The 24,814-nt window shown below is 41.9% G+C and overlaps 2 protein-coding genes across 3 annotated transcripts in view; one reads left to right on the top strand and one right to left on the bottom strand.

Moving 5' to 3' along the window:
- Window positions 1-327: 327 nt before the first annotated feature.
- Window positions 328-19,870, top strand: PDHA1 (pyruvate dehydrogenase E1 subunit alpha 1). Of its 2 annotated transcripts, XM_053387114.1 has the most exons (12): window positions 328-536; window positions 3,423-3,437; window positions 8,033-8,101; window positions 12,470-12,643; window positions 14,002-14,128; window positions 14,759-14,850; window positions 15,384-15,476; window positions 15,772-15,927; window positions 16,033-16,104; window positions 16,485-16,552; window positions 18,274-18,382; window positions 19,370-19,870. In XM_053387114.1, exons 1-12 carry the CDS (start codon window positions 477-479, stop codon window positions 19,532-19,534), a joined length of 1,200 nt encoding a protein of 399 aa, XP_053243089.1. In that variant the 5' UTR covers window positions 328-476; the 3' UTR covers window positions 19,535-19,870. The 2 variants fall into 2 exon arrangements, with proteins under 2 accessions (XP_053243089.1, XP_053243090.1); XM_053387115.1 differs by lacking the exon at window positions 3,423-3,437.
- Window positions 19,871-20,373: 503 nt separating this feature from the next.
- Window positions 20,374-24,814, bottom strand: part of MAP3K15 (mitogen-activated protein kinase kinase kinase 15) — a 67,311-nt gene continuing 62,870 nt past the window's right edge. Inside the window, exons 26-30 of the mRNA XM_053387094.1 lie at window positions 22,127-22,337; window positions 20,938-21,050; window positions 20,698-20,795; window positions 20,540-20,616; window positions 20,374-20,452 (exon numbers count right to left, since the gene is read on the bottom strand). Of these exons, the coding sequence (XP_053243069.1) occupies window positions 20,374-20,452; window positions 20,540-20,616; window positions 20,698-20,795; window positions 20,938-21,050; window positions 22,127-22,337 (578 nt within the window). The remainder of the gene's footprint in view (window positions 20,453-20,539; window positions 20,617-20,697; window positions 20,796-20,937; window positions 21,051-22,126; window positions 22,338-24,814) is intronic.

Here is a 24,814-nt window from a genome sequence, read left to right as displayed (position 1 = left end):
TTTAATTCAATGGGGCGAATTCCAAGGTGTTTAGGATCGTGGCCTCCTTAACCAAAGCGCTGGCCCTGGTCAGGGACGCTCTCCCTGTGCAGTGCACAAGTCCCTTTTAATATTGTTCATTATTAGAGCAGTCCCTTTAAACGACGCTTCTGGCCGTTCGGGTTAAAACCAAACCCAAGAAAACGTAATAATTATATAATCTGGTTTCCCCTCAGGAAAGAGGGAACCTCCGGGAACTGCGTCTGTCGGCCTTTTATCGCGGCGGCAACAGCCGCTAGAGGGAGAGCGAGAGCGGCCTCCTCAGCTGACACTCCAGGCAAGCTGCTAGTCGGCCAGGGCGCGGCGGAGGAAGGCGGGGCATGAAGGCAGACGCCTGAAGGAGACTTGCCGGCCTTCGTTGTAGCGGCCGCAGCGCCCCTGAGGGCTTGAACCCGGGACGCGGGTGCCGGGTTTCAGCGGCGACCACTCAGCAACCCATGCGCAAGATGCTGGCCGCGCTCTCTCGCCTGCTGCAAGGCCCGGCTGCTCACAGACCGGTGAGTGAGGCACTGGGGACGGAAGGTCGTGAGGGAAGGGCGGCGGCTTCTTCTCTAGTATTTGGAAGCTTGCCCCCCCCCGCATTGTCTCGAGGCGGAGGTGGGGGCTGTCCTTGAGCGCCTGCTGCGAAATGACCGTTATTTCTCTCCCTCCTCCTCTCTCGGCGGGGAGGCCTCGCGAGAGGAATAGAGCGCGGGCCCCTTGGGACCTAGGCAGGCCTCGTGGGGAATTCACGCGCGCGGGGGTCAGGTGCAGATGGTACAAGACCCTCGTATTTCGCAGCGATTGCATTTCAACGTGTGCACTTCCGGAAGCTCCTTGGGTGCCTAATTCTTCTCTTTTTCTTAATAACCTGTGGCCTCCATTGCGGTGCGTGTTGTCCGTCGGGTTATCGTGGGCTCCGCAGTAGAATTCTACAGCGTCTCTCCAGTTTCTATAGGAGTAGGAGGGCTGGGGGGGGGGGGAAACACCCACACATCTCGCAACCAGCGCGTCCCTTTGGTTTCAGGTGAATCTAAAAAGCCCGGGACACAAATTTTCACTGCCCACTAGTGGCAATGGTGGCTCATTTACCAAAAGTAATGTATTCGGCCTTAAATTTGGAAGTGTATATTGTATGTACTCGATTCTAACCAAACGAAGCCTCTTCTATTTGTGTCCTTGGCTTTTTAGACTCCTTTACCCATGTACTATCTGAAACCAAAGAGGCGCATTGGGAGCCAGATGTGAAATATATCAGCATTAATTTCAACTCCCCAACCCCACTAATGTTACCTAAGCATAGAAGACAGGTGTCTCTGCTCTTCTATTGCTGCTTAATTCACGTGCAAAAAGAATGAACGGGAGGAAGAACTGCCATAAATCATTCTCTCTCAACCGAAACCACGTCCTCTCCTGCTGCAGCAAGTATATAATACTGTACTAGACTGCACTGCAGGGCTGATGTAATATCTCTCTCTCTCTCTCTCTCTCTCTCTCTCTCTCTCTGCTTCAGCCCCACATGCAATAGAGGTCTACATTTGGACAACACTACATGGGTGTCTAAGACTGCTTAAAGCTGGGTCCTTGAGAGCGTGGCTTTCAAAAGCCACACTCAACCATAGCCCTTTTCTATCTGCAGTATGGGGCAAGGAACTGTATTTATTGTTGCACACCACCCCAATCTCTGAGCGGTGTGAGGTTCCAGGCTCTTAACCATGAGGGATAGCAGACTGAGGTGTATTTATGATAGATGGTTTATTTATACATATATACATCCTAAGCCTATGATGGAGGGGTTGACAGCATTAACACCCCAAGAAGGTCTTTTTTCTCCCATAGCCACAGCCTTGAAATCAAGCATGTGTCTCTCTCTCAAAGGTTTCAGTCTGCTTCTTCCCCCTGCTTCTAGCTTACACATACAACTCAGCTCTGGCTTTTGTCTTTTTCTAGGGCACTATCAGTGAATTGAGAGAAATTGATACACTGGTGCTTAATTCCAGCTATGTTAAAATCTTGGATTTCTCCATTGATTTATATGAGGATAATAGGACTTATTTACTGCTCTTATTGCTGCATGACTCTCTAATACAGTACTCTTGCTGTCATCCAGCCTCACAGCTCACTAGAATGCCAGGCAATATTGTGGGCTCCATACTACTGGAGAGGGCACTCAGGCGTGCTCTTATCCCAGCCCTTCTCTTGTCATTCCACAGTGAGATGAGAGCCTCAACAGGATCACCTACTCTGTCCATAAGGAAGTCCCCTAAAGCATTCAGGAATCTTATCAGCCTCCATAAGCCTCTGTGATTCCCCCACCACTGCAATGGGAAATAGCTGCTCTGACACACACACACCCACACACATTTTCAGACCACCCGTCACCCCACTTGGGACAAAAATCAAGTCAAGGGTATATCCTGCTGTGCGTGTCAAGCTGGTAACAAGCTGATACAGTCCCTGGAAGTTATGAAATCTGAACTGGTCCCAGACTAGCCTCAGCATGGATGTTGAAGTCAATCAGGATCATGGTTTGCTCAAGAGTACCTTTGTCAGGGAGGCTTTCCTTTTCTATCTCAGTTCCTTTACAATTCACTGTAAACCTCTACCTACTTAGCTAGGAGCAAGTGCCATTGATGTTTCTGACTAAGCACGTAATATTTATAATTCACTTTCCCCACCCATAATACGGAAGACAAGATAATCTAATTATTTTACTGTACTTGTGAGCTTTGGCATACCATAACGTACCAATCAGACCAATCATTGCACTTACTTACAGATGTGCAATTTGCACATGTAACACGATGAGAATAGGTACTCAAATAGTGCTCAACATTTTTATACATGTGCAATCTGGGTGGGTTTTCTTTCCTGCCAGAAGTTTACAGTGGGGTTTTGCTTTGAATAATGCACATTCTAGATGTCAGTTTTATACTTGGCAACAAGTTTTAAACTACGTAAAGGTTACAAAGGAATTTTTCCTTAGATTCCTTTATCTTCTAGCAGCCCAACATGTGGAAGCTTTGGCTAAAGGATACTTCACACATCATGAAGATGCATTTCTGTGTTGTAGCTTGCTTGTAATGTAGATGATCACAAAGACAGTATTGCAGAGGTGTTGTATGCACTTATATATAAGCGACACCTAAAAGCTTTAAAAGTATTGGCCTTTATTCTGTTGAACTGGCATACTACAAAATTAGATTAACATTTTCAAGTCTGTTTTTCAATCTGTTTCACATAGAGAAGATGCTGAATAAAAGTAAATAGGCCTAATTAAAAACAAGAATTAAAATTTGATGCTCCTAATTGGTTCATGGGGAATATTTTGCCCAAGATTTGTGATAGTATCTGACATATTTTTCTGTTTTGTTTCCCCACCCACCCCAATTCTGCTGCTCTAGGGAGCTGTTAGTGAGGTAAGACCCACACGATTATATCAATTGTATGTTCTTTCTGCATTTTAACTGACAACATGTACATAATTTGATAAAGAAAAAAAAGTTCTCCCTGTCATTCTGACTGGTTTTCTTTTTGTGTTCAGATGCAACACTAATCCAAGAAGCATTGTTTATCTGTAAGCAGCTTATACACTTACAAATATATTTACATACTTGTATATGGTGCTGTTGGACTTCCTCCTGCAGTCAGTCCAGCCAGTGTGACCCGTGGTTGGGAATGGTGGGAGCTGTTGTCAAAACAACCTCTGGAGGGCCACAGATTCTTATCCCTGTAATAAAGTTTTTTACTGCATCTCCATATTATTAATTCTTTAGAGGGGACAGTGGTGGAGTGGGGAATAAGATAAATAAACAAGAAACAAACCACCTACATTTAGTGTAGGAAGTGTTAACTTGATATGGCATTTCTGTTATCCACTGCTGAATTGTTCAGTGATGATTTTTTTCTTAATTATTCTTTAACTGTTTTTCTTTCAACATTGTGAAGTGTGTTATAGCTTTATACCATCCTGGAATGAATGGTGGTTAAGAACTGTAATAATACTAGTTATGTTCTAGTGCATGCAGCTTGAGCATTTCCTCTTCTTGAGTGGGGACAAATCATAAAGCATAGTTTCAAACCAGCACTTATTACTTTCTGCAAGTCAGAATCAAAAAGCAAGATTTCTTTTTGGCTTAGGAGAAATAAATCATGAATGCTAGTTTTGACATAATGCTGTGCCAGCTGGACACTGCCTCACATTGCATAAATGTCACTTTATATTTTAAAAAAGAAAGTTCTTTCCCTACCACAGAGGAAAACCTTAAGAATGGCTACCATAGAAACTAATCGGGGATTGTTAAAATATACAAGCAATCCTGTAGCTATTAAATATTTCTGGTTAGCCTATTGAAAAAGGTCCTAGACTTCATGAAATCATAAAGCAATATTTTTTTCTCACTCTGCACAAGGTGTTGTGACCTCCCTTAAATTCCTCATAATGATTCCTGTAGTCATATGTTCTGCTGTCATTTAGTTATGGCTCTGTAAAAGGGGTGGCTAAACTGCAGCTGTCCATTTGTTATTGAGACTCTCAGTTCCCATGAGCCAGCATGGGCAATCAGTGAAGTAAGGAAAAATAGCCCAGTGGTATCTAGAGGCCGCATGCTAGTGACCTCTGCTGTACAACTGATTGTAAAAAACTCGACTCTCTGCCTATCAGGCGTGGACATTACATGGCATGAGGATCACTGCCAATCATTGTTTGCATTTATATGTCGTAACACAGCTTTAATCAGTGGGAGCACTGGTGATAATATATATTGCATAGTTCCCTAGATTTTGTACAATATTTAAAGAAGGGAAGAATATTACCTATTCTAGCGTGTCCAACTTTGTTCCTTAATTCTTCTTTCCTTCCATACCAATTATGCAGATAGAACAGTGACACCTACTGCTATAATATACCTAGTAAACGGGACGCGGGTGGCGCTGTGGGTAAAACCTCAGCGCCTAGGACTTGCCGATTGCATGGTCGGCGGTTCGAATCCCCGTGGCGGGGTGCGCTCCCGTTGCTTGGTCCCAGCGCCTGCCAACCTAGCAGTTTGAAAGCACCCTCGGGTGCAAGTAGATAAATAGGGACCGCTTACTAGCGGGAAGGTAAACGGTGTTTCCGTGTGTGCTGCGCTGGCTCGCCAGAGCAGCTTTGTCACACTGGCCACGTGACCCGGAAGTGTCTGCGGACAGCGCTGGCTCCCGGCCTCTAGAGTGAGATGAGCGCACAACCCTAGAGTCTGTCAAGACTGGCCCGAACGGGCAGGGGTACCTTTACCTTTAGCGTGTCCAACTTTGTTCCTTAATTCTTCTTTCCTTCCATACCAATAATGCAGATAGAACAGTGACACCTACTGCTATAATACACCTAGTAAACAGTGCTTGTTTGCTGCTATGATATGCCTCTCCTATTTCAAATTCCCCCAAGCCCCTGGATTTTCCTAGTCCAGTTTTTCCTCTGTGTCTATCCTCATGCTTTTGCTATTCATCTTTGATTCCTTGTGACTAGTTCTTTCCTTTAATTTTGAATTATGGTTGGTTTAGTATTGTATTTAGACAATTATGTGAACATCTTTGAACAGAAATCTTTGTGAAATGTAGTATACTGTATAAATGAACTGACTATGACTATGACCTAATATACAAAAAATATTTACTGCAACTTAAACAGTGTAGTTGCCTGCAGATTGAATTCCCTAAACATGAACTTAAAGCACAAAAGCCAACACATTTAATTATTTTTTTAAAAATAATATTTATTAAAAGTTTCAAGATTACAAAAAAGAAGAAAAAAGAGGAAACAACACTACAATACATAAAAAAGAAAAAAAAAGAAAAAAGGGAAAAAATTACATAAAAACCAATACAACAAAAAGAAAAAGACACAAATCCCATATTGCATATCTTTATCTTTCATTTGCTTGTTTCATTGACCTCCTCACACCTCCCTTTTTGTATTCTAGTTTAATTAGTTGTTTCAGCAAATTCTTTCCATCTTTCTCAATTTTTATTGAATAATTTATCTTAACAGTCTAACTCAGCAGATCCTTTCCATCTTTCACCATATTCTGTTATTCAATTTGCCTTAATTTATTTAACCTTGTCTTACCATAAAATACCTTAGAGCTTAAAACTTAATACTTATTTATACATAACTCCTTATATCATTTCTACTAAGGCCAGATAGTTTCATTCCAACATTTTCCTTAATATTCATTAATTTTACACTAGTTCCCAAAATAAAAAAATTTCTTTATAAACTTTCTTTCAATCTTCATCCAACGTCTCTTCTTCCTGGTCTCGGGTTATGTCAGTCCTTACTGTCCATTCCATCTAGTCCATCAACCTGGTAATCTTATGTCCGAGGCTCTTAAGTCTCTTCCATGTCCCTTCTGCAGATCTTCTTCTTCTTGTTTATACCTGCACTTTTCCTTGTCTTTTGTTGGTCTCTTTCTTAATTTCTTTCCTTTCTCATTGAGGAGTAGGTCTCCGCCATTCGCCGATGGCGCTAACCCGGAAGTCCCACATTTAATTATTTACCCTTATTTTATTTGTGACATGTTTATTTCTCCCTTTATGGAGGTCTAGTTAGCTTATGTTGTTTTTTCCACCCTTCCATGTGAATCTCACCAAAAGATTATGCTTACTGATGGAGACTAGTTCAAGATTACCCAGGGCACTTTATGGCTGAGTGGAAATTTAAATCCAGGTTTCCCCAGTTTTAGTCCAACACTCACCACTACCCCACCAGTACTCTCACACAACATCAGCTGTGGTTTATTGATAAATTACCTATGTTGAGTACGCATCTTGTCGTATGATGACCAGTTCTTTCTACCCTGCTCCAGCACCGTATACAGCAGGGGTGACTAACCCCTGGAGGGTTCTTTTGTGGACTTGGTTTGTCTTTAAAAAAAGAAATTAAAAACTTCTCTGTTTTTATGAGTGTGCGCTGTGGTGCCAAAGGGTTTTTTGTGGCTGTCCAAGGCCCCCAACTGGTTCATTTTAAAATAAATATTATTTAAATATAAATTAAGGGTAGTTTTTATACATTTTTTAAATTAACAGTACCTACAAGTACCACTATGTGCCAAAAGGATCCACTAAAATCCATCTTTTCTTCGTCTTTTAAAATTAAATTTGCCGTGCCCACTTTGACATGTAGGCTCTGAAGGGTTGACTATGAGTCAATGCTGCCCTTGTCCTGAAAAAGATTTGCTATCCTTGCTATTTCACTTTTCTCCCTTTATCATAAGTCCTGTCTCTTTCCTGCCCACTTCTTTAAAAAGCTCAAGCAAGGAGTGTGACTTATTCCTCTGGCAGTGTGTTGCACAGGATCCTATTCTCTCTTCTGCATTAAGGGTTGCCAGATTTTTATTTGAATCTGAGCACTGAAACACTGGCGTTTAACTAAGTAACATCAATTTTTAAACATGAAAATGATCAAGTAAAGCTTGAAGGGTTAGAGAGAAAACCCATAGCAGAACTTTGGGACCAGAGTCTTGAGAGAAGCCTAGCCAGAAGGAACAGTACTGAGAAGAACAAACAGTGCTAATGGAACAAACAGATGGGAAATTTTGGGCAGAGCATGGATCAGGCAGAGAATGTATTCTTTGTCAGGAAAGGATCAAAGGGGTTGGGCTTTCACCCTGCTTGCTCTGAACTGGTGACTTTTGCATCATGGCCAGCAGATCATACGGAGTTTGTGCACCTGTGCCCATGTGTGGAGTGAGGTCACAGAGCAGCTTGTTTGAACCTTAGCTGTTCGGTGTTTGTAAGCATACATGTTTAAACTTTTATACGGTTTTAGAAGTGTGACAAGATCATACAGGGTGATACTTGGTGTGTAATTCATTTGCGTGTAGAAACATTGTTTCTGGAGCATACATTGCAGTCTGCAATCATGTAAAATGTGTTGTATGTTGAAGTTGGAATCTTCTCTATCTTGTGAAGGCATGAACATCTTTAAAAAACAAAAGTGTCTTAAAACTAACAGCCATATTTTTATTATCTTTAAAAGGTTGCCCGTGTAGTTGTTGCATCTCGTAATTATGCAGATTTTGCAAGTGAGGCTTCATTTGAAATTAAGGTAAGCAGCTTGATTACTTTTAAAAATGCTAATGTATATAGTGTTTCTTACATAATTTATAATTTAAAAGTCAGTTAATAAGACTGGGGGATGTGGACAAGGTCTCGTTCAGAGTGACCACTTATGCTCTGGACCCTTGGCCCTCGTGGCTGATAAAAACTAGCAGGGAAAGGACATCTGGCTGGGCTAAGGAGGTGCTTAATGCCTCCTTGTGAGAGGGGGCAGCCCCTGCCTTCTTTAATAATAATAATAATAATAATAATAATAATAATAATGATTTATTTATACCTGCCCATCTGGCTGGGTTTCTCCAGCCACTCTGGGCGGCTTCCAACAAAATATTAAAATACAATAATCTGTTAAACATTAAAAGCTTCCCTAAACAGGGCTTCCTGTACAGGTTCCCTGTAACTTGGCTTCTCGCAGCGAGGGAACCACCAGAAGACCCTCAGCACTGGACCTCATTGTCCGGGCAGAATGATGGGGGTGGAGACACGCCTTCAGCTATACTGGACCGAGGCTGTTTAGGGCTTTAAAGGTCAGCAGCAACACTTTGAATTGTGCTTGGAAACATACTGGGAGCAAATGCAGGTCTTTCAAGACCGGTGTTATATGGTCTCGGCGACCGCTCCCAGTCACCAGTCTAGCTGCCGCATTCTGGATTAGTTGTAGTTTCCGGGTCACCTTCAAAGGTAGCCCCACATAGAGCGCATTGCAATAGTGCAAGCGAGAGATAACTAGAGCATGCACCACTCTGGCGAGACAGTCTGCGGGCAGGTAGGGTCTCAGCCTGCGTACCAGATGGAGCTGGTAAAGAAGAAGGCAGTGGTAAACCCTCCTTGGAATGGGAAAATCTAAGTTACTACCAGCCAATTGCTAATATCATGTTCTTAGGCATGATTCTTGGGTGGTTGGTTGCAGACCAGATTCAGATGCTCTTGGAGAAAACTGATTTTCTAGATCCTTTTCAATCAGGGTTTAGGCCCAGTTTTGGCACAGAAACTGCTATGGTCAACATATAATGACTTCTCTTGGGAGAGAAACAGGGGAAACTTCAGCTGGTGTAGAATTCGGCAGCCAGGTTACTCACTGGGACAAGAAGATTTGAGCATATTACACTGATCCTAGGATGACTGCACTGGCTGCCAGTTAGTTTCTGAGCCCAATTCAAAATGCTAGTTTTTATCTCTAGAAACTTACCGTATTTTTCGCTCGATAACACGCACCTGACCATAACACGCACATAGTTTTTAGAGGAGGAAAACAAGGAAAAAAACCTGAATGAAACAGTGGATGTATCATTTTTGTGCTTCATGCTGCGGCCACAGACATGTGATTTGACGGTGAGTTTGGGGTAGCCCAATGCAAAGATCCTGAGGATCCATGTGGATCCATGCTTTGTAACCACTTTTTTGCACCATTGCAGCCCCAGGCAACAGTGAGTGCGTGATTTTTTTGGTGCAGGCTGTAGCCATGGACATGCTATGTGATCTGATGGTGAATTTGGGGTGACCAAATGCAAAGATCCTGAGGATCCATGTGGATCCGTGCTTTGTAACCATGTTTTTGCACCATTGCTGCCCTGTTTTTGCATTAGATCATTGCTATGTGATCTGATGGTGAATTTGGAGTGACTCAATGCAAAGATCCTGAGGATCCATGTGGATCCGTGATTGGAACCACGTTTTAAGTAGGGAGGGAAGGAAAAACATAGAAGGGACAAGGAGCACCGAGAGGGGTGTGCAGAGAAGCAGCTGGCTAAGAATGCAGGAGAGGGGTTTTACCGGAGGGAGGAAAGGAAGGCAAAAGTCCCCCACCCCACCCAAGCCAGCCAGCTGTCTCTCTCTCTCTCTCTCTCTCTCTCTCTCTCTCTCTCCCTCCCTCCCTCCCTCCCTCCCTCCCTCCCCACCCACCACCTGCATGTTGCCTGCGAGTCCCTAAACGCACGGAGAGGAATTAGAAAGGACGCTCTGCTTTCCCCTCTGCTTGCCTGGAGGGGAGGGGTTTTCTCTGCTCTTTGTTCCATTTGAGCAAACATAGTAAGGAAACAGAAGCAGGTGGGCAGTAAGACCCTGAGACAGAATGCAGGAAAGCAGCAGCTTCCTCCTTTCAAGGCTTCCCTTCTCCAGACGATTTGATATTTGCCTGATTTTTGCCTTCACTCGCGCTTGTCAGCTCCAGGGACCACACATTCGCTCAATAACACGCACAGACATTTCCCCTTACTTTTTAGGAGAAAAAATCTGCGTGTAATAGAGGGAAAAATACGGTAAATGTCTCTGGACAGCAATACATCAAGGACTACATCTCTCATATGAACCTACCTGGACTCTCAGATCATCATCTGAAGCCCTTCTTTGTGTGCTTCCTCTGTGAGAGGTCTGGAGGGTGTGGTAACATGAGAACCGGCCTTTTCTGCAGTACCTCCCCGTTTGGAATGCTCTGCCCAGGGAGATTTGGCTGGTACCTTCATTATCCACCTCTAGGTGCCAGGTGCTCTTCAACCAGGCATTGGGCTGATTAACATCCTATACCCCTTTAAATGTGTTTGTGGAATGAGGTGTGGGGAGGAAGGTTTATTGGTTTGTAGTTTTTTGTTCTTGTTTTTATCATGTATGTTTTGTTTTTATATTGTGAACTGCCCTGAGAGCTACAAATTCAATAAATAAATAAATAAATTTTATGTAAGGCTACTTGCAACACTCAAAGCAGTTTACAGGAAATAAGTTTGCTGTTTCACAAAAAACTCCAATATCATGACAAAATACAATCAAATCAAATCATATTACCGTGCTATTCAAGTATTGTCTTTCACAGTGAAATAGGCTTGGATTTTTAAACAATTTTTTTTAAAGCAAGACTTCCCCAGTTGCTGATTTTCTTATAATATATAAATCATAGATCACCAATCTTTTTCGACCCATGGACACATTTTGATTTTAGAGTGAGTGCTATACACCCCTCTCCTTCCCCCAGCAGTCACAAATTTCCATCAGTTACACACATGAACACATACCGTATTTTTCGTTCTATAGGGCGCACCGGCCCATAGGACGTACCTCGTTTTTTTGGGGGGGAAATGAATAAAAAAAATTTATTCCCCCCCCCAGCCGCGGCTGCCGCCCCAAGCCTTGCGCACACTCGCCCGAAGCACGGGGAGCCCTCCGGAGGGCTCCGCGTGCTTCAGGCGGCAGGCTGCCGCCCCAAGCTTCGCGCGCCCGTCGGGACCTCCCGCTGGGCGCACAAGGCTTGCAGACACTCGCCGGGGCTGCAGGCTGCTGCCCGCAAGCCTTGTGAGCCCGCGGGAACTCCCGCCGGGCTTGCAAGGCTTGCGGATAGCTTCCTGAAGCCTGGAGAGCGAGAGGGGTCGGTGCGCACCGATGCCTCTCGCTCTCCAGGCTTCAGCGAAAGCCTGCATTCACCCCATAGGACGCACACACATTTCCCCTTCATTTTTGGAGGGGAAAAAGTGCGTCCTATGGGGCGAAAAATACGGTACATGTACAAAGAAAGAATGAATAGCACACATTTATACTTCATCTTTCCAGGGGATCTGTGTAAAAGCTAGATCCAGGATAATTAATCTGAGGTCTGAAAAGCGCATAAAGAGGAAATGGAAAAGTACATCACTCTTCCAACTTCCTGCTTCAGCTCTGTATACTTTTCAAAGGAGCAAAAGTTAACCACTCTCCTTGGCATCCAATGAGAGTGGTTAACTTTTGACCTCAAAGGCATCATGGTGCCCATAGGATCAATACCCATTTTTTATAGCACAAATTTTAATTACATCTAAAGCAAGTAGCTATTGCCATACTTTGCCAATACCAAAAATTAATTACATATTTTGTAAGGAAATAGTTTCTGTGGTCTGCCCTGTTTATCAGTTTGTTGGATGATAGTTCTGTCCCGTGTCAGCAAGATTTCCCTTGGTTTATCCACCTGTTCCACCTCCTGCATAGGTTTATAAATTGTTGTCGTGTCCCCCATTAAGTCTCCCGCTGCCCTGAGCAGAAGAGACCCAAATATTTTGCCCTTTCCTTGAAGGTACTCTAATCCTAAAAACAGGCTAGGATTGCCCTGCTTATCAAGCATCCTAAGAGAATTGGAGGTCCCAGTCAATGAAGTTGCTAGCTTTTATCATGGTGGTTCCAGAGCACCTACCAACTATGTCTTTATGCTCTGTGATACTTTCATACTAGAGCCTTGGCCACATGGGCACAGTAGGAAAGGGCAGGGGAAATATGGAATAGTATTAGCTAAGAAAGTGTTACTCTGATTTTCTTCAGGACTAGTCTGCAACCAGTAAGATTAAATAATCATTTTGGTATGGAAACCCCTCCCCTGACTTTTTTATCTTATTTCCCCCAGAAACATGATCTCCATCGCTTGGAGGAAGGACCGCCCACCACAGCTGTTATGACTCGAGAGCAGGGTCTGCAATATTACAAAACTATGCAGACTATTCGACGCATGGAATTGAAAGCAGACCAGTTGTATAAACAGAAGATTATTCGAGGCTTTTGTCATTTATATGATGGTCAGGTATGTGCCTAAGAGACTTTATGCTCAAGACCTCTAGGTTTTTGTCGTCTTCTTCATTTTAATGAAGGCTTTTATAGGGCAGGGTGTGCATGAAGAAATTGCATGTCTCCACTCTCCCATACAGAGAATTAAAAGTACTTGCAAAAACAGAGAATGAAGAGATCGAGCCCTTCCAACATGGCAGCTGCATTTGTAGTTCCTCCCATGCTAGTACTTTGTGGATCCTCACAGAGTATTGATGAAGTTTCCTTCAAAAGAATTCCAGCAATTGTAGCTCTGTCAAGTTACACCTACTTCTGAAAGAATTAGACCAGATCACATTGTGACCCAGCTGTAGGTGAGCCTGTGGCCCTCCAGATGTGACTGTACCATCTTTGACCATTGGTCTTTCTGGCTTGGACTGATGGGAGTTGGACTAAAACAAAACCTGAAGGGCCATGGGTTTTCCACTGAGCTATAGTTTTTCTTTCTGGTGTTTTCTTGCTCTGCTTTTGTACCTCTACAGAGGACCAGATATTAGCAGTAAATAGATTAAATAACTGGCTGAACTGGGTCAGTTGATAGGTTTTAATTAAGTAAGTAAGCATATGTTTACGTCCATTCTCCTAATTTGTATTGCTTTTGACCATAGACATAGCAGATGTAATTAGGAATAGTACAAAACTATATTTCATATCGTACCAGCTTGTTGTTTAAGAGTAGTGTATACCAAACTCTTCTCCATCTGTTGGAACTAAAGTTAGAACTAAAGTGAATGATTAATCTGTGTATTTACAGCTATATTCGGTAGTTTGTTCGTAACAGTAGTAATGAGCAAAGGAACACCTGCTGTTCTTTGAAAGATCTACACCTGCCATGCTATATGAAAGTCCAGTTTTTAGGAAGAGCCTCTCTGCACACTGCCTCCATCTCCCCAAGAAGGGCCAGGTACGATAGGAGATAGGAACTGGCTGAGCCCTGCCAGTGATGCTTCCCTAGTCTTTCTCAAGGGAAGGCTTCCAGGCAGTGGTATCCAACCCCAACCATCTTTCCTGCTCTGGTGGAAATATTTCCTGGACAGTTTTTCATAATATCATGCACACACACACACACATTTAAATATCACTCTATTTTCATATTCTCCACTAAAACCTGAAGATCTTTCATTGCCAGCATTTGACTATGGCATCATGTAACATATTATGCATATGTTGTTGTGACGGTAATCTTCCCTAGATAGTCTTTGTTTCTGTTTCTTCAGTTCCTGAACTGTGGTGGAGCTGCAGGTACAAAGTTGGTATACCGTTCTTCATTTTATTTCTTACCTGTGGACAATGGCACATTGTACACTGTTTTCAGGCATGTTTTCTTTACCATAGGAAGCTTGCTGTGTTGGAATTGAGGCTGGCATAAATCTAACAGATCACCTGATTACTGCCTACCGGGCTCATGGCTTTACATACACTCGTGGTGCTTCAGTTCGAGAAATCCTTGCTGAACTCACAGGTTTGTGTTCAGTGAAATGATATGTAAACAGGAAAAGGAATGGGATTATGTAGCATGTATAGTGCATAGATGGAGGGGGGTTTAGGTTAAATTATTATCTCAACAATGAAACCTAGTAGGACTTTGCTGAATTGCAACACACACATTCTACTTGCTGAACTCACAGGTTTGTGTTCAGTGAAATGATATGTAAACAGGAAAAGGAATGGGATTATGTAGCATGTATAGTGCATAGATGGAGGGGGGCTTAGGTTAAATTATTATCTCAACAATGAAACCTAATAGGACTTTGCTGAATTGCAACACACACATTCTACTCTTCCTCCAAGGAGCAATAGGCTGGTTCATACCTGCATGTACAGGTTTTGTTTCTCTATACTTGATTCAAATTTACCAGTGCACTAAATTCTTGTGCTGGGGTGCCTACCATAAGTCAGCATGTGCTGTAAATGTGTCTCCTCCTAAGAACATGAGTTTTGATGAAACTCTAACCTTTATTATTCTGAAATCATCTTAAAATCCATCTAGTTAGTGAGTTTGAGGTCCGGGGGGGGGCGGGGCTTCATCTTAATCTTATTGACTTAGTAGACACCAGATCACATGGTAAAGATCCATTTTTAATCATTTCAGGTCGGGTAGGTGGGTGCGCTAAAGGCAAAGGAGGCTCAATGCATATGTATGCCAAAAACTTCTATGGTGGTAACGGTATTGTTGGAGCCCAGGTAAGGCTGACCGATAAAAACAATATTTTTCTTTGGGAAGAGACTATATGTTGCTTTTAATCTGGGCCATAACCTAATTCATATATAGTTAGGTGTGTTAGCCCAGTGACTTTAGTGGACTTAATTATGTCCAGTTTATGCTGGATGCCCAGTTCTGGCTCTAGTATTTCTTTCATGTAAATCTAACACAGCCCAAATTTCATCTATTCCTGGATAGAACTAATTAGCTAGGCCCATTTCAGTTTGGCATCTAGCCTGAGATAGAAACTGAAAAAGGCTTGGTAGTCTTGATGAATGATTTTCAGTGGGAGAAAGTCAGGTGAATGTAACCCTGTTAATTCTGCTGGGTGTCTTGTCAGGTTTTTTTTTATACCGTTGTCCACGGTATCCTTCCATATTAAGTTCCAGGGATGTGAACTGGAATCGTGGTGTTTCTGTTCTCAAGTGCTATCCTATCATAGTTCATTATTGTTGGCCGCTGGTCATTATCTTTGTTTGTTTTGACTACTTTTGCATGTTGCAATTCATTGTAGGTTCCTTTAGGAGCTGGCATTGCTTTAGCATGCAAGTACTTTGGCAAAGATGAGATTTGCCTGACATTGTATGGTGATGGTGCTGCCAATCAGGTAAGCGTCAAGCCTTACTCTGTAGTTAGAAGTTAATTAAGAGTCACATAAGTGGAAAGGAGATGCAAATGCTATGGATCATGCATGATAAGTCCAGTTTTGTGCAAAGTGAAATGAAATTGCCCAAGTTGTTCTACCTGCTATCGGGGGGGGGGGGGAGAGGAGCACAGAAGCCCAAGGCTCACCTGCTTGTACATACAGTTATGGTCTAGGGAACACAGCCACTGTATGTGTAATTCAAGGCTGATGGCTACATGAGAGAACTGAAAGTGTACCAAACCTTTTATTCTTCTAGGGCCAGATTTTTGAAACGTATAACATGGCAGCCTTGTGGAAGTTGCCATGTATTTTTATCTGCGAGAACAACAGATATGGAATGGGTACTTCCGTAGAGAGAGCTGCAGCCAGTACAGACTACTATAAGAGAGGAGACTATATTCCCGGGATTAGGGTAAGAACATTTTTAATAGGAATGTGAAAGTTATACTATGTCCATTCAAGGAAGTTCAACTTTATTCTTAAATGTAATTGGCTTTTTTTTTTTTTAAATCAACAGGTTGATGGCATGGATGTTCTTGCTGTAAGGGAAGCAACAAAATTTGCTGCTGACCACTGCAGAGCAGGAAAAGTAAGTTATGCTTTGTGTGTGTGTGGCGAGCCTCTCCTGCTTTACAAATTATGTAAGTATAGCTGAGGTTTTCAAGTTAGAAATATTACTATTTTATTTCACAAAATGTATACCCAAAACACAGGGTTTAGAAGGTTCTCATAATTACCTTGTGAACCTCAAAGCAACCTTCAAAAAAACCCCAGTGTTTATTGGGTTGATAATGGAATAGGAAAGAGATAGCGTTTCAGGCTGTGGCCCTCTGAAGCAAGCTGATCTTAAAACAGCAGCCCTAAAATGCATGCACGCAATTGATTGAGATTAGTTGTCATGACGTCTTATCAGCAATTTTTTGTCACTATTTTTAAGTTATTAACACCTCTGAATTTTAATTTTGTCAGGGTCCTATTGTGATGGAGCTACAGACATATCGTTATCATGGACATAGCATGAGTGATCCTGGAGTCAGGTATTTCTCTCTGCATTACAAACTGTTCCTCTCTAGATAGTATGGGGGAAATAGCTGTATGTTCAAATGTCCCCTCGTTTTCTGTCTATATCGTCTCCTCTTATCTCCCTATTATTGGCTTTTTAACATATATCAAGGGCATGTTGGCCCTCTGTGGCTAGTTTTATTATTTATTCAAAGCAATATCTGAAGAATGACTGACTGTACAGGTAACAACAAATCATTATCTCCTGTTGAGAGGAAGTGTAAACTTTGGACTTATACCCTTCCTCTCTTGGATAGCTATAGCCTGCAAACCATGTATTTTGGTGTGTGTCTTTCACAATGGCAAGCTTTGCTTCTGGTTTAGGATCCTAGTTTGTGTGTAAGCTGGTTTGTTGCTATGCAAGAGGTTGCACAAAGGGAAAAAGAAGTTGGAGCATATAAGCCCTCGGCTTGTGCCTGGTCATACTAATAGCAGCAAACTATGATTTGCTATTACATCTGAATACAACCATTCTAAAAAAATAATGACAGTACCCAAATTTTATGAGGCAAATGTGAAAAATACCCAAGAAACTTGATTGTTTCCATTATCTTGCTTTCCTTTTTGTGTGCTTCATTATGGTTAATAGCTACCTACAGGAAGATATCTACCTGGCTAACACTGAGGCAGGGCATTGGTTCCATCTAGCTCCATAGTGGCTGCACTGGCTGGCAGCACCTCCCCAGATTTTCAGGTGCGTCTCTCCCAGCTCTACAAGGCTATGCTGGGTAGTGAACCTGTGACCTTGTGCATGTAAAGTAGATGTGCTACCATTCAGTTATAGCGCTTTCCTAAAGGGGACCTAAAAAACTAAAACTGTAAGCTGGTATGATATGCAATTTAATGTAGGCAAATATCTGGCTAAAAGGTTTTAATTAAGCATATGCTTAATTTTGTTCTGTTCCTAATTACATCTGCTATGCCCATTTCCTTTTTTTGTATTGCTTTTAATTCTTCACAGTATGTTTGAACGAAGATGAAAACTCTTAAACTCAGCTGTATAAATATAAATGCATGTTATAAAATAGTACATAGAAAATATATCTAAGAGTAGTAGTATATAAGGACTGTTTAATTGATATACTGTGGTTCTAAAATATTTTGCCATGAAATTTGCCTAAAGTCTCTCATGAGTAGCAAGTACTCACTGAAAGAGGAGCTGCTTCCTCTCCCTCCCTTACCCACAGCCAGGAGGGAGAGCTGGTGGTCCTACCCCACATCTGTGTATCTCATGTGATAGTTCTCCTTAGCACCGAGTGCATTTAATGCTATCTGCTGTTAGTGGAGCCCTGCCCAGAGCTGTGATGCAGAGGTACAAGGAGTATGCTCTTTGAAGGTTGATAGTTATTTTTAGAGTGACATGTGCATTTAATTTTTTGTTCTGGAAAAAAGTATACGGAAACGATAATATATTTTTTAAATGCTCAGGCCACTACATGCTACCAGCTTATATGCCTATTTTACCTTGTGGCTTACTCCCCTCATTAAAAAAGTATAGCCAAGAGGACCAGTCTGCTTTGGTGATTAGCAGATGTAAAAACTGCTCCTGAAAGCTCTCCTCTATTACTTGTCATGCTTGTTAGAGAATACCCGACTTACCTCAGTATACTGTTGCAGTAAGAGTACCAGTGCTTGGCAGAAACAGTTATTGCAAACAGTTCAGCAGTCTGTTACATTGTCTCGTCTTTTTTTACAGTTACCGAACAAGGGAAGAAATTCAAGAAGTGAGAAGCAAAAGTGATCCCATTACACTTCTGAAGGACAGAATGGTGAACAACAACTTGGCTAGTGTGGAAGAGCTAAAGGTAATAAACTTTCATTTCAAATTTGATGAAAATCATTTTACAAAAGTAGTTCAATAGGAAGTCTTCACCTCAAATCAGTTACAGCAAGCCAGAATTGGTATAGGATATATCCTGTGGGGCAGTGTTTACCGAAGGGTACATGGCAGAATTTTTAATTTTATCTAATCATTGTTCTTTAGCTATAGAAAACAGTTTAAAGATTAAATAGGTTATTTAAACTACCACATTATCTTCAACTGAGAAGGGGTCTATGATTATTGTAAATTTGGGAAACACTACTATTTTGGTATAGGGGCCTATATTGCCTAGTGAAACATGGCAGTTTCCTCAGGGAATGACAGCCATTGCCTTCTCATATTTATAACCCGACTTTCTGAGGAGTCCTGATATCTGGTACATGGGATTTGTCACAGTTGGCCCTTTCATCAACCCTGCCGGTTTAGGTTGAGGAAAATTTTGAATTGGAATTCTGCTAGTCACTACAGCTGAAATCATTTGCTGCAGGAACAGGGTTAGTGGATTTGCTAGGAGAGTCCCAGGTCTGTTGCCAAAGTGGAACTAAAGAGTGAGGATCATTGATGAGCATGATTGGTCATACATCTCTCTCAGCATGGGAGACGTGTTCTGCTCTGGAGTGAAGCAGCTGTTACACACCTTCATCTAATCTATAGCTTATGAAAACATGCCATGTCTTGCCACAGTTGGTAACTTGTAAGTTATTCTGGTAGTTTGCTGGCTAATTGTTCAAATATAAAAAGGTAAAATGTTCCGTGTGCAGCATACATGTGAGAACTGCTTATCAGGATTTCATCTTAGGGAGGGCAGAAACTCTTAACAGCAACTGTGGCTTAAATGTTTCCGGATTTACTTTGAACCCCAGCATGTACTACAGAGGTAAATAGTACTCTGAGGTTTTATAATGTTTGATGTATTTGGAATCTATGGAGTCCTTTGTTTCCATTGACAAATTTTCCCCTTCTCATACAGGAAATAGATGTGGAAGTAAGGAAAGAGATTGAAGACGCAGCACAGTTTGCCACAAATGATCCTGAACCACCTCTGGAAGAACTAGGCAATTATATCTACTATAAGGAGCCACCCTTTGAGGTGCGTGGCCCAAATCAGTGGATTAGATATAAATCTGTGGGCTAAGTGAATTGTCACTCCAGCAACCAGTTAAATTAATGCATTTTATACTGGGCTTTAATTCTTTTATCTGCTCTAAGAAATAAGAGCAAAACTATTTCTCATGTATATGGGGAAAATTCATTTGGCAGCAAATAGCCATTGTATGAGACACAGCATTATATAGTGTGGAATTCTAAAAAACAGCTGCTCAGAAAAGGTCAATAAGCATTGTTTATTAATTTATATATAAGCTTCATTGTGTTCTGGATTGCTGTATTTATGAAAGTTATTTAGCTGAAACCTCTTACGTACAGTAAAAAAAAGGCATATTAAAACTTCCTGAGCAGGTATTTCCCATGAGCTTTTTGTATGTTTTTGTATTTGCATTCCCCCATCCCAAATGATTTTGCAACGAAAAGAAGCCTTTTTCAGCATGTTTTATTTTACCTTTTTAATATGCACCTAGAGTGAGTCTGTAACCCACTCTTTGCATAGGATCTTTGTACCAACTGGTTTTTTTATCTTATAAAATTATACATAGTAATAATTTATATTAAATGAGAAGGCAGCAATTATTGTTTTTTAAAAAGCAGCTGGCATGCCTAGAACACTATGTATTTGATATGAGTGGTTAAAGTGCACAGGCTACATTTTAGTCTATAAGGCAAGCAGTTTCCAAGCTACTGTATTATTTACACATCTGAAAAAATACATGATTAAGTATACTAGTAGAAAAGGCTATCATCACATGACTTTAATATAACTTCATATATATATTAGTGCAAAACCTGTAGGACCAGTATAAACAGTATGTACAGAAATTAATAACTTAGTTGGAATGTGTGCTCTCTTCCCATTTCGAGTTATGCTTCCAATTCCAAGAGGTTATTCAGTTTTCTGTGCTTTAATATTTCATTCCATATTCGGCAAAGAATACCACCACTGTATGAGAAAAATAAGAACGGTAAGTGTCTCAAACTCTTGTTTGGAAGTCAAAACACTTCTAGAATCATGCAATTATTTTCTTACCGGAGTCTAAGGAATCGCAGGTCATCTTTAGTGATGTGGTTTAGAACATCACTGAGTGTATAATCCTCTTGAACAAACTGAAAGACAAAATTATTTCAGTGTTTCTAAATATTATTCAGAAAATGAATTTTGAGGGTCTTTCCCACTCTTAATCTTACCCTATCAATTGTATCTGAATCAGCTTTCTGTTGTTTCAACCACTTGATCAGTTCTTGGTCTACGCAGTGCTGAAGAGCAGATGGAGGTGGTTGAATTTCTGCAACAATTCAAAGTAGGTTAATCAGATTCATTCCATTGTTACAAATTCAAAAGCTCTACTCAAAAGTGTTGTGTGTCCTAAAGCTCAAGCCATTCCTATCAACTGACCACACACATTTAATGTACATTCTCATATCTACCAGCAGTTTTCAACTGCAGCTGAAGGAGATGCAAGTCTTGAATTCTTTGCTCCAGTGTTTGCCTTAGCAGTGTCTGGTATTCTCTCTCCCTCTGTACCAGGCTCTCCAGTAACCTATTAAATAAAATGGGGGTCAGACTTGGGTATGACATAACATTTTCCCCTTAAAATGTTTCATGATAGTACAGTGGTACCTCGGGTTACATACACTTCAGGTTACAGACTCCGTTAACCCAGAAATAGTACCTTGGGTTAAGAACTTTGCTTCAGTATGAGAAAATCATGTGGTGGCAGCGCAGCAGCAGCAGGAGGCCCCATTAGCTTAAAGTGGTGCTTCAGGTTAAGAACAGTTTCAGGTTAAGAAGAGACCTCCGGAACGAATTAAGTACTTAACCCGAGGTACCACTGTAGTACACTTTTAATGACAACAAAACCTAGTACTGCAACACGAGTATTTTGGTGAATCTGATACATTTTAGTCGAAGTGCAGCTTGGTATGTCTAAAGCACATGTAAAAGTGTCTCTCATTGTATGGCTTACCTCAAAACAAATCCTACATATCTTTGAATTACTGGCTACCTGGTAGCCTTGATTTTCAAATGCTATCCAATTTAGATTTCTGTGCTGAAATGGTTCCTAGAATTTCTACTTAACCCCAGGCTTCATAATTAAATATTCCAGCACTATCAGCATGTTACTTGCTGCTGCTATAGTGATAGAAAACCACAATACAGACGGTCAGGCTATGAAAGGAATTTTATACACACTTTCCGTCAGTGTTGGCTAAAGTAAGTGCTGCTGTCAAAGCATACATGTTATAGTTCTCCCTGTAAAGGCACCCTGGAATATTTAGGACACATTTTACAATTACATTTGTAACATGGAAAGGTAACATTTAGTCTGAAATAGAGACGCTGCACATGGAGTGCTGCTCTAGGGGGTGGGGGGGGGGAGGAAAAGACACGATGCAGCCCTCAGCACTATACAATTGGGTTTTCTAGAAGTCTAGAAGAAATAACGTGAGTGCCAAGTTAACCCTGTATAAACCAAGAGTAGCTAGACTGGCTACATTTTAAAATCTAGCCAATAACCAATGTATGCTCGTCTGATTGCCTGAAGGCGTTTTATAAACACCAGCGATGATCAGTAAAATGGCTGAATAAGCCTGAGCACACTTTAAAGCTGTTAACCTGTTTGTTTCTTGCTTAAGCTTGCCCAACTGCAAGCTGAGCTGCTGCTGAGTGTCAGGGGTCACAGAAGACGTGAGCATGCACACTCCAGATGTGATAACTGTTTCTTCGTGTCTTTTTTGCTGTGCTTGCTGGTAATCCTCATCTACTTCATCTGCATCTTTGTCAACTCCTTCAGTCTCTGATGCTGGTTCAAAGTGAGCTCGAAGTTCTGCACAGAGCAAAAGAGAATTGCAGGGTCAAGCATTTCTTACATTTGCCACTTAAATATCATCTAGTCGCCAAGAAAAATAACCAACAATTTTTGTGTTACCTTAAGCAATTTGACATCATCTTCTTTCAGGAGACATGGCAGAATGACCCTATATTTCTTAATGGGTATAACTGCCACTACCTGCCTGCCTCTCCATCTCTGAGGGGCGGCAGATCTAGTGGTGGCTTAGCTTGCTTCATTTCCACGGAGCTGGCGCATTCTCTAACAGCCCTACCTAGCTGCAATTCTGTAGCAACAGCCGCTCTACTTAGCTTCAAGAGAACTACTCTCTTGCTGGTCAATGTCTATATTCCCCCAGGCCAAAAAAACCCCGTTGTCAAGGCTACATGGGCTGAGCTAGAGGCGTTTTTAGAGCCTCTCGAATCTACTTACCCGTCTGCCCTGACCATTGTGTGCGGAGACTTCAACGCTCGCATAGGAACAGATGACAACAGTCTATACACTCATTTCAACCAATTTATGGACCCCGAAGAACTGACGGATATTGGCGCGACACGACTGTCCAAAGATAGCAGAAGTAATTTCTCAGGTCTCTGCTTGGTGCAGGCTGCCAGACGGAGGGAACTGCTGATATTAAACGGCAATATTGAGGGGGACCGCCCCGGGGAATATACCCATTTCTCCAAGGCTGGGGGAAGCGTTATAGATTATATCTTAATCTCAAGATTTGCTCACAGCTTTGTAAGGAAGTTCCAAGTGGGCCACAATATTCTGAGTGATCACCTGCCTCTAATTTTAGAGCTTGCAGGTTGGCCTTTTGACTATTCTATTGCCGAGCCACAATATATACCTTCTGCAAATTTGGTTATACCTGCCCCCAAAAGACTTAAATGGTCCCCAATACTGAATGAAAATCTAACCCTCCTTCTTCAGTCAGTGGAGTTAAAGCGTATTCGCTCCGCTATCGTATCAGGCAATTCAGTAGCTGCGATCATGGAACGCTTTAAATTACTTTTGGAAAGATTGAAACCCCATTTAACAACAGTGATACATTGCTCCGCTACAAAGAGGGCAAAGGACGGAGCTAGCTGGTTTGACCTGGAGTGCAGGCAAACAAGGAGACAAACGAGAACAGCCTACTGGAGATACAGGAAATCAGGGACTGCCCCCCTACTTAACGCTTATATTTATCTGAGACGGTCTTACAAACAATTACTAAGGAGAAAGAAATTGGAAGCTGAAAGAGCCGCTTGGCACAGTTTGGTTAAGGCATCGCACGAGAAAGATACTACTTGTTTTTGGCGAACCATATCTGGTCTACTGGACCAGGAGCGTACTAATTCCATCTGTACAGTGGAACCAATGGAGTGGTTGCGCCATTTTCAATCTTTGTTCTATGACCAGGAAGCCCAACTCTACAAACTATGCATCCAATTGGAGGACCTACCTCATTGGCCACCAGTAACTGCGAAGGAAGTTGAGAATTTAATCGCACAACTAAAGAACAACAAGGCCCCAGGGAATGATTACATCCCTGCTGAACTTCTGAAGTCCAACATTGGCTGGTGGGCCCCCCTGCTGGCGTCTTTATTTTCTTGGATCGACTCAACGGGTTTACTCCCAGATGGTTGGTCTGAGGCAATAATTATCCCAATTTATAAAAAAGGACCCATGACAGACCCGGCAAGTTATAGACCAATCAGCCTTCTGCCTATACCGAGCAAACTATATGCCAAACATCTTTATACCAAGCTAACTAGCTGGCTGGAAACTGAAGCCATTCTAGCGGAAGAGCAAGCGGGTTTCAGGCAAGGCAGATCCACCATAGACCATTGCTTCATCTTAGCCTATCTAATTGACAAATATGCCAAAAAATCCCGTGGGGTGTTATATGCAGCCTTTATCGATCTAAAGGCTGCTTTCGATTCAATTCCACGTGTAAGACTTTGGGATAAATTGAGCACATCAAGTATAGACAAAAGACTATTATTTCTGATGAGCTGTTTGTATAAAGACACGGTGCTGCATGTAAGAACTTCGTTAAACGGCCATCTTATAGGACCAGTTTCTGTCAGTAAGGGGGTCAAGCAAGGTTGCATCCTGGCCCCAGCTCTATTCAACATCTACATCAACGATATGGTTAACTGTTTGTCATCTCCGGACTTCCACGCCCCCAAACTGGCTGACAAAGCAATATCAGTGCTTTTGTACGCTGACGATGCGATACTCCTATCCCGAACAAGAATAGGCTTAAATAGGCTCATAGGTGAATTCTCAGCATACTGTAGGAGAGAGCAACTTGCAATAAACTATCAGAAAACCAAAACTATGGTTTTTGCAAGGAAACACAGACAGTATAGCTGGAGGATGGATAACCAGACAATTGAACAAGTCAAAGCCTTCAAATATCTGGGTATCGTTTTCCAGTCGACTGGGTCCTGGGATGTCCATCAAAAATGTGCCAAAGAAAAAGC

This window comes from Podarcis raffonei, chromosome 4 (assembly GCF_027172205.1).
Source record: "Podarcis raffonei isolate rPodRaf1 chromosome 4, rPodRaf1.pri, whole genome shotgun sequence".
NCBI lineage: Eukaryota > Metazoa > Chordata > Lepidosauria > Squamata > Lacertidae > Podarcis > Podarcis raffonei.
The sequence above is the reverse complement of the archived record's forward strand: the minus strand, read 5'-3'. Positions and strand labels throughout refer to the sequence as shown.